A 17,141-nucleotide genomic window follows, 5' to 3' on the forward strand; every position below is an offset into this window, starting at 1 on the left:
TCCATCCTGGGGGAGGAGACCTAGCACCTCGCCCAGGATGAGCATTGTTGCAGGCCCAGGGGTCCAGCAACATGTCTGCTGTGTGGCAGCCTAGGTAGCCGACCACACGTGGATTGTAGGTTAGGCTTCAGGGGGCATCTCTAAGATGCCCTCTGTAGTGCTTTGTACATTAAATCCCACACTGGCATCAGTGTGGGTTTAATGTGCTGAGAAGTTTGATACCAAACTTCTCAGTCTTCAGTGTTGTCATTGTGGTGCTGCGGAGTTCGTGTTTGACGACCTCTCAGCACCATGTACTCTTAAATGGCAGCACTGCACTTACAGTGCCCAGGAATGGACCATGCTCCTGTGCCCACACCCCTGGCATAGGGCACCCAGCTAGAGGGGTGGCTGATGTATGCCAGGGCAGTGTAGGTTGAGGGCATGGCACACAGGGATGTGTGCTATGTCGACTCTTTGTTTTGTCTTGTACCCAGACACTCAGCCTGCAAGGGCAGTGTGTTTGTGTTAGGGTACAGGGCCTCTAAGGGGGGCACAATAAGTGCTGCAGCCCTTAGAGGCCTTCCCTGGTCACAAGGCCCTGGGTACCTAGGGTACCATTTAGGGAAGGAACATAGGCCCTGGGCACCTGATTGTCAGGAGTCCAGGGCACACTAAGTCAAAGTACATTCAGCAATTCAGCAAAAAGTGGGGGCATACCATGCAAGAAAGATGGCACTTTCCCACAACCACCATTAGGCAATCATCATCACACAGTAAAGTTTTGAATAAGAGTGCGTAGTTATTCAACTGGAGTACATTGCAGTCCCAGAAAGTAGGTGATAAATTAAATTAACCATCCCAGATTATGCCTAGTTATCTCTGATTGTCTTGGATGCTCATGAAAAGAATTCACAAAACAGATCTGGCTTATGATGCATAAGCAGAAGATACAATGCTCAAGCCAAGGAATGGAAAACTGACTGCTACTAGGAAGGAAAAAAAAAAGTCCTTTGGTAAACCCAACCATACATAAAAACACCACAAATGTTTTTACAAGATCAAACTCATTTTACTCTTGCACAAAGTCCTCTTAAACTTACTTTACTCTTGCACTCAATCAACCAAACAACTTTGAAAACCAGACACTAAACAAAGTATTAACCACGCATAAGCAAACACTATCAAAACAACATACAATATCACAAATTGGTTCCTTCAGGTTGATTTTTCTAGATAAGCACAATAGGGCACTCAAATAGAGAATGCGCTGTGAAAGCATGGCAATGAAGGTCAGTGCTATTACAAATGCATACATAACATGTTAGAGGTTTTATCTATTTAATTGATTTGCGAGGAGAAATATACTTGGCTACTGGCACCTCTGAATATGCCTGTCAATGTTTGTGGCAAGATCACAAATAAAAGTCTCAATACTGAAAACGTACATTACCTTTGAAGTTGTTCATCTTTGTAGTTCTTTAGATTTACATTTGGCCACTAAAATAAAAAAAAAAACAAGAATAGGACACCGATTTAATAGACTGCAGCTTAAACGTTTCATTAGAAAGTCTGGCTATCTTAGGTTGGAGTTATACATACCAAGTGAACAGATAAGAGTACATACATAATACAATGTACATTTCTGCAAGAGACCTTTCTAGCAAGATAACAAGAATATCTTTTTCATATCAGGTACTAGAAATCAAACATTGTCCGAGGAGAGTACCACCTTCCCATATGGGTATCAAAGGTTGAATAAGTATTTGTACAATGGGTGTATTTTTGGGTATACAAAAGAAACCTGGCCAGTGTCCAACAGAGTGATGCATATGGAGGTTGTTAAGAAACAGTTGAGATTTTGTAAATCAAGTGAAATGAGGAAGAGGTAGATAGTCCTTAGGTTTTGGGCCCAGATTGTGATGGGAGCTAAAATGATCTATTTTAAATGAGGAAGAGGTAGATAGTCCTTAGGTTTTGGGCCCAGATTGTGATGGGAGCTAAAATGATCTATTTTAAATTTGGATGAGGTTTCTCTGGAAGAGTTGCACTTCCCGTTCTTTTTTTAACTGTAGGTAGGACGGATTACGTGCAAGAATGATGCTCCAGATTGAAGGGTATAGTTGGAGAGATTTATTTTTAGCATGTCGATATATTTTTCAGAGATCTACGGCAGAATAATTTTACCATCGATATCAAGGTCAAATTGATAACTTTCTGGGACACCAGGAAACCTTCAGGTAATTCAGTGTTTTACAAACTAAAAATTATTTATGTGTGAACCAGTGAGATATTCTTCTTTCTTATCTTTGGCTACCAACATGCTACAAGTGACCAACAAAGCAAGGCAGATTTTATGCTTGTACCATACAGGTTCAATGTATCAAAGTTTCAGAAGTATGGCACAGGCAGGACACCATTTGTTTTTCAACTTTGAGAAGCAGTTCATGAATCCTCAGCAAAGACAGGCACTACCCATAATTTGGGGATAGTATTCAAATGGAAAGAGGAAAAAAGGTAAAGACGTGAATCCCTCAAGGGATTTCTTTAGATTCACAGATCACATTACAATCCGAGAATGCACACTTCTTTGGTTTTCCCCCAATATTATATAACCATCCAGTTTGGAGGAACATATTTAATCGCAATGTAACGATTTGTCTCTATATTAAGCTCTGAGGTACCAATTTCACATTTAACACGCATTTCAGTATGTAGGAATTTCATTTTAACAGTCATAAGCAAATCTACCAATTATTCAACTGCCTACTTTTCAGAATTTTAGTCATTCAGTACGTTTTTTGAGGTTTCAAATCTGACCTTAAGTATGGTCCCTATAAGATTCCAATTCCATTGCAGATTTTCCTTATGGTTGAGGACTTGGCAATCTCTTAGATTTGTCACAAGGGCTTCTTCTGTGTCCTGTCACAAGATAAAGAACATATTTTTTGCACAGCAGTAGTTACGTAGAAAATCCTACTTTCATGTTTAGATCCAGTCTTCATAACAAAAAACTAAAAAGGAAAGGGGAATGTTACTTACCTTGCAAGCATCTGTATGTAGTGTGTAGATACACATGTTCAGCATACTCCTGTCATCTATTATTAGGCTTGGATGTTTTCAAGTTGTTTTTCTTCAAAGAAGTTCCTTGAGTCACAAGGTATAGGGTGAGTCATTCCTTACCTGGCAACACGCATGGGACCAAACTCCATGTTAGATTGTTTTCGGCACAGTGGGTGAGAGTAGTATGGAGTGGTGAGAAAACACAGAATGGTGCTCATGAAGATAGCAACAAAAAAAAAGTATTTAGTAAAGAAAGAGATGTGTGATCAGAGCACATACTTTCAGGAAGGAGGTTGGGCGCACGTTAATCTACACCACTATATGTAATGAACAGATACATGCAGGGTAACATTTTCAGTTTATAGCATGTATTGATGTAGATACGGATGCTCTGCATAGACTGTAAAGCAGTACCTCCTTACAAGCAATGACTAGTGTGTGGGTGATGCAGATGTATGACATCAGGTCCTTAAGACTGTCTAGTCAACTAAAGCCTATTTCCTGGCTAAAATATCCACACAATAATGTATAGTGAAGGCGTATGGGGTAGACCAAGTGGCAGCTTTACATATGTCAGAGAAAGGGGGATACTTTCCAAGAAAGTCATGGTGGCTGCCTTCTTCTAGGTAGAGTACACCTTGGCTGTGAAGGGGGCCCTCTTTGAGCTTTGTGATTACAGATTAGGATACATCTGACTATTCTTCTGGCAATGCTGACTTTGGATATAGAGTGGCCCTTATATGACTTTGGAAAAGGCTGGAAAAGCATGTTTTACATCTAAGGTATGTAGGACTCTCTTTGAGACATAGTGTGGTTTAGAGTAGAAGACTGGGAGCTCTATGGTCTAAATGAGACAAAAAGGGCAAACCACTTCAGGGAGGAACTAAGGGCAAGTTCTGACTACTACGTTATCTTTGCGAACCTGAATGAAATGTTCTTAGAGTGTGTGGGTCTTTAACTCACTAATATGCCTAAGTGAGATTATGGCCAGGAAAGGTACTGGAAGGGAAGGGCTCGGAAGGGAGCCTCATTAGTCTCTGACTGCAATGTTAAGGTTCCATGCTGGAGCAGGGGGAACACTGGGAGAGGTTACCCTTTTGAGGTCTTCCATTAAGCCTTAACATCTGGAATGCGGAACAGAGTACTTTTCTCCATTTTGCATATATGTATCCATGGCTTTGAAGTAAGCTGCTTTGAAGTGTAGGTCAGACTTTTGGAGATGAAACAAGTAGCAAATGATGTCCTGAACTGCAGGTATAAAGGCGCCCAGGTATTTGGTGATGCAGAAAATGACTAATCTCTTTCATTTCATTGCATAGCTGACTCGTGCAATAGGCCTGCAAAACCTTCCAAAATGTTTATTGATCTGTGGAGAAGCAAGCAATCGAATGGAGGAAAGTGCCCCCTTTCGACATGGTCACCCCCACTCTTTGCCTGGTATCTGAAGCAATTTTGACAGAAGTGCACTGGGTTCCTGCTTTACAGTTCCAGTTCTCTTTCCCCAAAACTGTCCAATTGTTCCTCCAATTGGCTCCCTCTGTAAGTCCCTAGTAAATGGTACCCATGTTACCTAGGGGAAAGAGGTTAAAGAGGGTACCCAAGGGCAGCAGCATGTTTTGTGCCTTCCCTAAAGGGACTCCTCAGGACCAACATGAAAACTGAGATTGCAGGCTGCGTGTCATGATATAGAGAAGAGTGAAGACACAACATGGCACACTTCCTATGTGGCATGCCTATAGACTGGGCATGAAGTATAAGCAAGCCACCCTACAGCATGCCTTACAGCCCTAATGCAGTGTGCACTGTACTACATGTGTGGGTATATCTGCATGAGCAGATTTGCCATTGTGATGTCTAAGTCAATTCTTAGATATTACAACTGAGCAGGGATGCCATTTAGAGAATATGTGCAGGACATTGGTATTTCTAAGTTCCCCAGTCACATGATGGCTTCACTGAAACAAACATCTCGTATTAATAAACCTACATTGATGCCAGTGATGGATTTGTTAATTAAGGCACCCAGAGGGCTCATAAGAGGTGATCCCTGAAAAACTACTGACTACTAGTGTACTGGCTGAATGGTGTAGACTAGCCAGCCACTACATACCATTTTCTGACCCCCTGAAGAGCAGGCTCTCTAAGAGCAGAAACAATGCCTGCTCCGACTGCAGGTGTTATCACCTCCTCCAAGCAGGGTGTCTTAAGTGATCTGTATATCAAGGCCAGAGAATTCAAATGCCTCTGCCACCTTTGATATGTGACCCAAGGCTTCCCCAGTCAGGGAAAATGCCGTCCGGGCCCATTTGGCACCATGACTGGCAGGAAAGTTAGTTAGTCAGAAGGCTTGTTTTCCCCTCAGGCTAGTTCCACCCATAAGGTGGGCTACCGGATGTGAAATCAAAATTAGAAATTTACTGTCTTGGTTTTGGCGGAATTGGGCTCTCTGGGTCAACGGTAATGCCTACTTCCCACAGGAAGTGGTCATATAAAGGGTGTAGTCACCCTAAAGGTAAGTAGACTATTGGCTATTACCTTTCACTTCCCTTAACGCTCGTAAATTGAGAATTTAGATGGCCCCCCCAGACACCAGGAATTCCAGATTAGATGTATCCAGAATTAGAGGACAAAGAAGAGCCGCAAGACAAACAAGAACCGTAGACTTGCTGTGGACTTTTGATGCAAACACCCTGCATGCCCTGCACCAGTCGAAAACAATCATGACCATCGACTAGTCCTGCAGCTGAGCAGCTTCCAAGAATTCCGGGAGACTGCCAGCAATATCTCTGGGAGTAGAGAAGCTACTCCCCTCCAGGTACTGAAGAAGCCAAGTCCAGTTCACTGAGTTGCAGCTCCCTAATCAGCCTGATGCAGCTGCCGCCCGGGAGTATGTACCTGTGCTCTGAAAGTCAGATCTGTCGCCCAACCGAGGGAGAGAACACCAGGACCAACCAAAGCTGCAAAGGGCCAATTCCCGGAGTAGAGGACACCTCGAAGCAAAAAGAACCGTGAGTCCAATCCGGACTCCCACCACCCCGAGACCTAGCAGCCGCTGGGGGACGTCAGAACCGCAGAGACCCACCTCCAGAGTGGCCAAGCTGCCCTGATTTTGCAGCCTCAACTGGCAAGACCAACAACCGCAAGGCCCCAAGACGCAGAGCCCAGTCGACCTTTCCACTTTGCACCTGAGTGCCCCAGCCAAGGTATCGACGAACAGACAGTGCCTCTTTATTCCCAGGATATTTGCGACCTGAGCCTCCCATTGGGAGCTCCTTGACTTGTCCCCCTTCACAGCTTGTTTCTAGGTGGCCCCCATTCTTTTCACTAGCGTAGCACACACAGCTACCAACCCGACCACCACCTCTGCACACAGGCGTGACGCCCCAGGGCAGGTAAAGAGTAACTGTTGGTGGTACTTTGGACCTTGGCCCCCTACAGCCTTGAATCCCGAAGGAAACCCTACAGAAATCAACAGTAAATAACTATACTCAATATATGCCTTTTCTCCCATAGGGAACCATTGCTGCATAAAGACCCATTTAAGTGAAGATTTTACTTCCCTGTTGCAGGAGGCTAGCTTAGTATTATGGTGTACACTCTAAGGAGTGGTGCACCTTACACTAATCCAGGCAACCCTTATGGTAATGTTAGAGGTCTCTGATAAGCACAGAAAGCTCTCAAAGTGGTAGCTGCGGAGAGCAGCCTTCAGGCTTTTCTTTTTCAGCCCTTAGATGGTCGCAGAGTTGGAGCCTCCCGAAGGAGCTCCCGGTTTGGGGATTACCTATCAGGTAGTTATCCTCGTATAAACCTTCCCACCGGCCTTCCATCACGACTGCCCCTGGACCGGACTGCACTCCCCTACTGAAGCACTCCGTCGAAGCAGAATCTGACTCCCAACTTACCTGTTGGGTCGACTGCCGCGGCTGCCCAGGTCCGTGCCGTACTACCTGGACTCCAGCACTCCAGCTCGAGGTAGCTCTGGCTGCGGGGCTAGTCTGTTGTTGTGCGTCAGACTTTCATGGCAGCGAGTCCTTGGTTTTTGCCGGTGCTGGCTCCTCAGTTCCTACGCCGCCTGCTTCCAGTGACCTGAGATCGCCTGCTTCCAGTGACCTGAGATCTCCTGGTTCCTGCGGGTGACCTTCCAGGCAGGCACCATTCATATTGTCTCTCCCGCTGCCCGAACGAACCAGCAACGTGTTCCTGCTAACGGCTGGCGATCTCCGCTCATGGGGATCTGACTTGAGTCCGCCAGCCGCTCCCGATCGTTGGTTACTTCTCCTCCTGGAGGACCGACAGCACGCCTGATGACAACGCGGGGGTAGGGGGTATCGGCCCGACGCCTTTTTCTTGCCTCCAACGACGCTGCTGCCCCTCTGACCAGCCCGGATCCCGGTGCCCGGCAGTGATCTCCGTCTTCGTTGGAGCCCCGCCCCTGTGCCTCCGTTTGTTTCAGCTTGACAATTGCCAGGTATTTTCACCACCTTAGACCGGAATCTGTCTATTGACGATCGTGGTCGCGCTTATGTTGACGGCGCCATATGCAATGCGGGGCTCACTGCACTGGGTTCGTTTATGGTTCTGTATCTCCCACGAGAAGATTATGCAGGCGATTATGTTAGGCAGTGAATTTCAGCCTTGGGGACTGAGCTCATTTAACCTGGGCATTTACAGCTCCAATAGTTCTCCCATGCTGAACTCTGCCTGACTTTAAAATGGCGGCAATTTGAAGACTTCTTGATTGCCGTACATTGCCCGACTTTAAAATGGCGGCTCTACAAAGACATCATGATTACTGTACCCTCTCTAGCTAAATTGAGAGTGGAAATCGAAGCCTGTAATTAATTCTATTGCTGCAGCTCCTACATTTAAGGTTGAATTGCCCCACTACACATCTGATTTCTTTCTATGGGTTGCCTGTGTCAATCCCACATTGGTTGCTGAAGCACTAGGAACTGTCTGCTGGACTTGATAATGGCTTTGGTTGGACGCCTTTCAGGATTATGCTTGGGTATAAACAATGGTCCTGATGTTATGCCGGCATATCATGAGGATCATTTCTCCACGCTACTGATGTTACTGCTATGCTGATCCTTTTGCCAAGCTCACAACAACTCTAGAAGTCCTGGGACCCTACTGCATGTCCTGATAACAGCGTCTGTTGGGCACTTTTCTCACTAAGTTCGCAGTCTGTGCCCAGGTTGTAGATCAGAAACCATTCTGCTCCCTGCTTAATTATTACTAGATGGGCCTCCTAGCTCCCTGTGTAACGGCCTATGCCAGCCTATAGAGCCGAGACGAGCTACATGGTCCCACGACTGTAGTGACTTAGGGGGCCCTAGTCACTAGCTCTGCACAGCAAGATCTCAATGCCTCCTAACGTGCTGCCTGTCCGCCCCCTCACCTTTTCGCTGAGAAAACCAGGATTGTTGTAGTTTTCTCTCACCTCCTTATTCTCTTCTCAGGGCTCCCATCCTCTCTATGGTTCTACTTCACAATGGAGAGAAGTCCCGATCCCAATGCCTTCATCCTAAATTACCCAACTGACCTCTCTAAAAGTGCGGCAAAAAAATACAAACATCGCATACTCAAAGCTAGACCTGAAATTCTATTCTCAGACTCTTATTTCTGCACCAACAAAGGTACTCTGATTAATGACCTCAGCTTCTATACCAAAAAACAGGCTTGCTGGCGAGCTGTGTTCTACTCCTCGCTTCAAATCACAGGATCTAAGAGAACCTCATGTGGTCTCAAACTTACAACGTTTCCCTCATCCACCATCACAACTTCCACCACGATCACCCTCTACAATAATGGTATCATCCTAATCCAAGCCTCTAATATCAACCTAGCAAAGATGGCCAATTTTTACCCCACTCTTAGAAATGCGGTACTTGGCAACTCCACTGACCCCTACACAACTACTACTTCTCCACTGCGCTTAACCAGTACTCCCCCTTAACAGTTGTGAGTACCCCACTCTCCCTTAACCCCACATCTCCCTTAGCTGCCCCTAGAGCTGCCTTGTCCCCGGTGGAATTACGTCTACCCACTAGAACTCCCTCTTAGGTGGTTGGCGGATCTACAGGCTCAATCTCCTCACCGTCTGTCAGTCAGTCACAGGCTTCTCTCTAGCTGGTAGGTTCCCTCAAGACCTTCTGTCTCCTCGATTATTAGACGATGCCCCTTCCCCCACCCCTATAACTTTGCCACATGCTATGCCAGAATCCGGACAACGATCCTCCACACAAGCCTCAACTGGCTTACGCAGATGCTCCCCTTCACCGCTCGTTTTTCCCTCTCACCCTACACCCCCAGACCAACATTCAGACTTGGCTGCTTGCCTTGACGAGCTATCTCGACAGTTACACCGTCTCACTTTTGAGCTACACGACCTGAAAGCCCTCTCAAATGATCTTTTCCCAGAGATCAGCTCTCTCCTCTCCTTCTTGAATTGGGCCAGAGCGTCCACCAGGGATAGCGAACACATGGATCAGCCTCTAGCCCCTCCTCTCGAAATCCATTCCCCTACCCAATGCCTCCGCCAGTTCCAGTGGAGGCGAGACACACCCAGGGTCCACTGATCTCCTGGACAGTTACAACTCTAGTTCTTCTTGGTCCAAATCTAACATGGTCCAGCCGAGACAAATACATTCCATCCTTTGTAACCTGAACAGAGAACCTCCTCGCAATCCTAGATGCAGCATTGCCGACAACCTCACCCGTGTGAACATCACCCAGACTACTTCCCCCCTAATCCACTATGACTTAAATGTGTACTACTTAATTGCAGATCAGCCAGTAAATACGACTCCGATATCTTCGACCTCATCCAACACAATGAGTTAGACATTCTCATTCTCACTGAAACTTGGTTAAATCCCGCTTCCACTCCTATTTTTTTTTTTTTTTTTTTTTTTTTTTAAAAACCTTTATTTGTGCATAGTAAAAGAACAAATACGGGCCTACAACCATCAGGCCGGCCACAATACGGTTGAGCACAGAGACAAACAATACATCCCCTGTGCGTCAAGGTCAAGATTAGCAACGATTCAGGATTCATACACTGGAGGGATCCTTGACACCGGGGGAAGGAGAAGTGAAGGTTAATTTTAAGGTTTTCAAAAAAATTTTTATCGGGAAAAAAGTCAGTAAAGGATAGAAACAAGGAGATTCGAGTCCGCAAGTCGGCTTCATACACTGGAGAGCAGCAGCATCATTAAAACAGCCATAGAAAATCTCATACAGTAAGGCAATGCAATTAGATAACAGGATCATCACAGTAGTAAATACGCACCCCCTAAAAGCCGCCCCCACTCAATCCACCCCACACCCGGACCCCGAATCGAAACAAGTATAGCGCAGAGACATGAAAGAAAGAGGCCCATAGAACTAAAAAAAGAAACAGTAAATTACCCCCCCACCCTACACCAATGCGGAGGCTATGGCCTACCCCCCCCCCAGCATAGTGCCTGTCGCCCAATGAACCCGAAATATAGACGAGAGAGAAAGTAGGAATAGAGTAAAGAAACTAAGAGAAGAAAGAAGAAAGGAGGCGGGGAGGAGCCCACGTATCCTCAGGAGCGCCCGACACCACCGGCCAACCAAGCCTCCACACACTGAAACCCCACTACACCCAAAGGCGGTCGTGGGAAGATAGCATGTAACACCACGGAAATGAAGGCAGACAGATCGCGACGAGTGCGCACAACATAAGTAGACAATTCCAGTCCCAGTCCAGCCCGGCCGTGAAGCCATGATGATAGAAAGTAATCTAGCCCTGGCCCGATCGCGGGCGTACGATTAGACCCGCCCCCTCGTGAATGCCCCGCATCCCGAACAGACAAAGACAATATGGCCACTTGGGAGAAGATGGAGAAGTAGAGTCACAAAATGGCCGCCGATCATCTATTGAGGTCCCCTTGCACACCATATAAAATCCAGACCTGGCTTGTAAAGTACATGAGTTCCACATAAAAGGAGTCGTAGGCCACCGTGAACAGTTCCTCGAGGTCGCCAGGTGTAGTTCAGCTGGAAACTCCTGCGGGCACGGTGAGGCAGGCAACAACAAAGCAGGCAGCAATGACCGGGGAAACAAAGTATCTGCCATTGAGCAGGAGAGCGATTGATCCTGAGCGCCGGGAAAGCCAAATGCAGACACCAGTGTAGCACCGTTATACCCAGTCGTTGCTTCCCCGCAGGAGGACCACAGCACTGGCAGACTCACGTCTTGTTGATCACAAACGGGGCGCTCACGGCCCGCAGCAGACAGTGTAGAGTCGAACCGCTCACTCAGCGTTTGCAAGCCGACACACAATTGCAGACGAAAGTCCCGCAGGGCAGCCAGAACGGAGCCGTATGTCAGCGGAAGCTGCGTCCCCCCCAACGGCAGCAATCCGGGACGGCACTGGGGAGCTGGAGTCTGGTAGAGGGAGGGCGAAGCGGGCAGCGGGCGAGACCGGAGCATCACCCCCCAGCAGCGAGCAGGCAATCAGCGCCATGTTTTACCGTTGAACGGTACCGTGGCCAGGGGGGGGATCGTGACAAGGAGGCAATTCCCAACAGGTCTGCGCCGCAACAGGTGAAAGCCAGCAGTCTCTTCCCCTCCCTCAGGCTCTCTTTGCAGCCGACTAGACCATAGAAGAAGGGGGTCTGCAGCCTTCTACAGCGTGGTCCACAGAGCGGGGTAGGAGACCCGCCACACCGGGGCTTACCCTCTGGCTCCAGCCCATCAGATGCAGGGTACAGGAGGTGTCCGGGCGTCTCTCTCCCGGCTCTTCTGGCGACCGTGCGTGGCGTGAGGCGGGATCGGGACCTCGGGCTCAGATTTGCACCAGCGGGTCCGGTGACTGCAACGGTTCCAGGGGGCCGGCCGAGGCCACAGTAGAGCAAGGGTCCAGGGCGGGGAACAAAGGCACCAAAAACTCCGGCATCCGGGCGGGCTAAGACTTCGGGAAAGCGGCGGCGCAGTCAGCGCGTCGTCGCACGCGTTGCACCTCGAAAATCGGCAAGGATAGGAATCAGGATGATAGTCCGAGGCCAAGGGCCGACGGAGCCGGGCGCTCAAGCGACTGCTCCGGTCGCCATCTTGGCTCCTCCCCTTCCACTCCTATCTTAGACCTCCTAGTACCTCCCACTCATGACATAATTAGGCTAGACAGAGCTCTGAAGTTGGGTGGTGGACTAGCCTGTATTCACAGGAACACACTCTTGATTTCTCACTTGGAGTTCTCTGCGCCTTCCTCCAGTGAATACCTGTGTCTCAGCATCCCAAGTAAGAACCTACCGGTCAGCAAACTTCACACCTTTTACCACCCCCCCCGGGTGACAATCTCCCCTTCATTGAGCAACTAATGGAAATCATCACTAGAAACGCCAACTCAGCGGTGGCCCAATTCTTCCTGGGTGATTTCAACCTTCACTGGTGGAACCCAAACGACTCCGCTGTATCTTGCCTTAAATGATATGACTCAGCACTGTGACCAACCAACTAATATTAAAGGAGAAGCTCTAGACCTCATCTCTAAAGGGCAGACCATCACCATATGTTCCATTACCCCTTGTGATTGGTCCGACCACCATAGCATCCTCTTTTACATTAACAGGGAGGTGTTGATGAGGAATGCTCAACCTTTGAAATCAAAGATATGGAAAAGAGACCTCAGATCAATAAAATATGACGATCTAGCTGCCCAATGTAAATCTGCCCTCTCGCCCCAAGCTAACTTGGTCCAGGTGCAATCACTCACCGACGCCTACAATTCGACAATCACCAACATCATGGACGACATTGCTCCACTCCAACATAAAAATGCCTCAACAAAAATACACCTTGACCCCATTTAGTGAAAATGACATCCACAAGATTCTTCAGAATATCAACCCTTCCAACCACTTCAGTGACTCGTTGCCCCCGGCCATCTTCAAAGAAATCAAGAATGCACTCATCCCCACCTGGACAAGGATAGTAAACCCTTCTCTTTCACAAGGCACGATCCCCAATTGCCTAAAAGCAGCTCAGGTATCACTATTCTAAAAAAAATTAAAAAAATGCTGACAAATCTGATCTCAATAATTTCCGCCCCTTTTCCAACATCCCCACCCTAGCGAACTCCTAGAAACATTTGTTCAATCTCAACTCTGTGCTCACATAGAGAATTATCAACTCCTAGACCACCATCAATCTGGTTTTAGGGAGGGGCACAGCACCGAATCGGCTCTCACCCACGTTATGGATGACATTTGAAAATGCTTGACAAGAACAAATCCTGCCACCGGATTCTCCTTGACCTTTCATCCGCATTCGACATGGTTAATCATGACAGCCTCCTATCCATCCTGCAAAATAGAATGGGTTTTTTTGATCAGGTGTAACAATGGTTCTCGTCTTTCCTACATCACAGATCACAAAGTCTCAAGGCAAACCACTCTCTCGCCCAGCCCTCTCCTGTACTCATTGGGGTCCCCCAAGGGTCCGCCCTATCTCCTAACCTCTTCAACTTTTTCCTGGCACCTCTCGCTAACTCATTAAACTCCAAGAACATTCTCTTCCCCATGTATATGAACGACATGCAACTATTTGAAAATCTCATCCCTGGAAAACATCATCTCCCGCAACAATACTCGAACGTCTACTCAAAACTGGTTAACGGAGAACCATTTCCTGCTTAACACTTCCAAAACAGAATTCCTGCTCATCTCCCCTCCGAACCACATTCCAAAGCTAGACCTACGGCTGAGTCACCTCACTGCTTTCAATTGCACTCCTCTCATCAGAGTCAGCCAAATCTCTCTGAGTCACCATGGACAAGCACCTGAATATGAAAAATCATATCAGCAATGTATGTAAGGGAGCAAACCATTTGTTGAGGTCACTGAGAAATATTAAACCTTTCCTTCCACTAAATGATTTCAAGCAGGTGGTCCAAGCGCTTGTCTTGCCGGGGCTCGACAACGGCAGTGCTACCCTCTGTGGCCTTCTCAAATATGCACTGGCTCCACTAAGGTCATCACTAAATGCGGCGGCTAGACTGGTCACAGGCACCAAACGATACGAACACATATCCCCAGTAAATTCAATTCATAAAGCTTTATTCGGAGCTTAACACAAAGTCCATAAAAGCACATGCATACATACATCATAAAACGAAATCAAAATAACCAGTTATCATAAATACATATCAAATACAAGTTTAAAAACCGTTAAAATATCATACTGTTCCTAACTTTGATCGCTTGTAGGAGAAACGTTGCAGTAAAAAAACAGACATCAGGATTTAGGTTAAAAAACAACTTCATTGAATCATGGACATTACGTGTACCATACTTTAAGAAAATAGGTTTTAGGAAGACTGAACGAAGGTTACCATAAAATTTACAAAACAGTAAAAAGTGCATAGTACTTTGTGCAGATGAGTGATCACATAGGCAAGGGCCAATCGGATATTTTTTAATGATGGGGAAAGCCACCAGATGGTGCACAATCCCCAACCTTAATCTGGTTGATACAAAGCGGTGGGAAACTCTGTTAACGTAGCTCAAATATGGTTGGTAGCCAACAGTCTCACTATACCTTCCATAGACCAAACCTGTGGAAGAATGGCCACCCAACATCTCCCGCCGCTCAGATTTATGGCTCATAAAGATGAGCTTCATCTCACCCTTTGACAGACTAGAAGCAATGTGCATATCTTGGATATTTTGGATTAATATAGATCCTTTTTGTGTTGGATCTGGGTGGAAAAGTTCTTGGTCTTCAGGAACAGACTTTGGCGCTGATTTTTTCGGTTCCGATCGAGGTTTTGGGTAATCGGTAGAGTCTTTGGCTTTAGGTGTAGTATTATAGTCCTTAGCCGGTGGTTTCGGTGCCGATGAAGGTTTCGGCGCCGATGAAGGTTTCGGTGCCGAAGTTGAGTCTCTGAGCTTGGGAGCTTTCGGTGCCGGTTTGTCTATGGGCCTCGGTGTTTTCGGTGCCGAAGGCGCCGGAGCCGGTTTCGGTGGTGAGAGTTCTTTGTGTCTTCGGTGCCAAAGGTGCCGGTGGCACAATGATATGTGGTTTGCTCGGGCCCGAGTCACTGGAAGGCTTGTGTTTCTTCGGAGCCGAGCCCGAAGGCGGGGCTTCTGAAGGGTGTTTTCGGTCTCGACTGGGGCCAGCTGGCGAAGTTTTGACCAATGCCTTTGATTTTGGAGGGGTTGGGGTAGGGGCAGTGGTACTCACGCGTTGCCCCGGAGTAATGGGGTTGTCTGAGTCATCTGCTTCTGAGATAATTTGAAGTTCCTCGGAATCTTCTTCCGGGACATCAGGACCCTCATCGAAGATGTTTTATGGTTCCGGGGCTGGTCTGTGTGCCATGATATGGCGTCGAGCTCTTCGATACCGAATGGTCTTTTTGGATCGAAATGCGGCGCAGTCTGGACAGCTGGACTCGTTGTGTTCCGGCGACAGGCACAGGTTGCAGACCTTATGATGGTCACTGTATGGGAATTTTGCTCCACACTGGGGGCATTTTTTAAACGGCGTCCTTTCCATGAGCCGTAGGCCTCACGGCGCAGATAGGTCCAATCGCCCGCGTCGACGTCCGGAACCGGTCCGATGAATTCGATGTCGAGTGAAGGTGCCGCGATGTAGTTTTGTAAAAGTTTTTCGCTTCGAAAGCTTGTTTTTGAAGTTTTCTACCGGAGTGGAAAAGTTACATCCAAACCCAATGGCGGAAAAAAACAATCTGAGGATGGAGTTGATGCCCATGCGCACTGTAGTCCAAGGGAGGAGTCACATATCTCGTGACCAAAGACTTCTTCCGAAGACAACAACAACCTGCAAGCATCCGAGCCCAACACCAGATGGCGATATACTATCCTAAGTGTGTGATCTGCAGCTCATATGCCTCGAACAAAAGGTACAGTTTTTGGGAAAGAACACAAGTGCTGGGGCCTGGTTAGCAGGATCCCAGCATATACTAAGTCAGGTTGGCACCATGTAGTAGGCAAAAGGTTAAGGTGGTAACCATGCAAAAAAAAAAAAAAAAAAAGGTGCACTTTCCAACACATCAGATATGAAACAAGCCTCCAAGTACAAACAAACTATTCAAACTACAGAGAAACTCTGCTAACATACACGGAGGAATCGAGGGAGCATCCGATCCCAGGGTCTTACCATGCACCAGGAGATTTTCCCTTGGACAGTAAAGCAGCAGCTTACTCAGGGCAGAATAGGAGCCCTGTTCCCAACTCTCAAGAGATCAAGTTGAGATGGGCCGTTCTTGAGGGAATCTGCAAAATTTCTACATAAGGCAGTGAGCCACCTGGGGGAATTCTGGGGCGGATTGAAGTCTTCATCCCCCCCAACCCCCCCAACACCCACCCCCCTAACTGAGGAACATAAATTTAATAAGGGGACAGTGGAGGACTGATGACCCCCGCCCCATAAGAACAGGGCAACGGAAGCAAAAGAGAGACCTAAGAACAATGACACAGCTCTCTGCCAGATGTCATATCGTGCCAGATCGTGTACTGCATGTAGATGTTGGTGCAGCGGGAGGACAAAGACAGCACACAAGGTGATTAATATAAGTGCTCCAGAAGGGACTACAGATAGCACAAGGGAGCAGAAGTCTGTGAACCACAAAGCATTTGAAATAAACCATGGCTCATGCTGGGCAGACTGGACATACGCAGCAACAAGATTCCCAGCCCTGCTGTTCGGAGCTTGGCAAAATAGCAAAGGCGCAGAGAAAGGCCCCCATGAAATGAATACCAACATCAGCCACGGTGCAGGATCTGTGCTCTGACCCCTTGAAATCACCCAAACGCTGCTTGGACAAAATGACTGCCACCAAGAAAAAAAAAAAAACACTACATAGATACAAGATATGTTTTCCTGGTCAGGGGCTTCAAAACAAGACACAGCAGCGAAGACCCCCAGCGGCTCTCCTCTTAGAGGCACCGAGCCTCCACAAGAGTCCTCATTCTCTGAGCTCCCACTGACACGATCCTTCTAGGAGGATCTCTTTTACTGGATGCATGAGAACCTATTAGCATGGCGGGATTAAGTGATGCAAAAGGTCTAGGGGCTGAAGCAGGAGATGAAGAAATTAGGCAATAGA

At 47.3% G+C, this 17,141-nt stretch overlaps 1 protein-coding gene across 4 annotated transcripts in view; it reads right to left on the bottom strand.

Moving 5' to 3' along the window:
* RICTOR (RPTOR independent companion of MTOR complex 2) overlaps positions 1-17,141 on the bottom strand; it is a 1,453,900-nt gene that overhangs the window by 1,141,835 nt on the left and 294,924 nt on the right. For all 4 annotated transcript variants that reach the window (XM_085631131.1, XM_085631133.1, XM_085631132.1 and 1 more), the window contains exons 18-19: positions 2,800-2,901; positions 1,433-1,479 (exon numbers count right to left, since the gene is read on the bottom strand). In XM_085631131.1, the coding sequence (XP_085487257.1) occupies positions 1,433-1,479; positions 2,800-2,901 (149 nt within the window). The remainder of the gene's footprint in view (positions 1-1,432; positions 1,480-2,799; positions 2,902-17,141) is intronic.

This window comes from Triturus cristatus, chromosome 2_1 (genome assembly GCF_964204655.1).
Source record: "Triturus cristatus chromosome 2_1, aTriCri1.1, whole genome shotgun sequence".
Classification (NCBI taxonomy): Eukaryota; Metazoa; Chordata; class Amphibia; order Caudata; family Salamandridae; genus Triturus; species Triturus cristatus.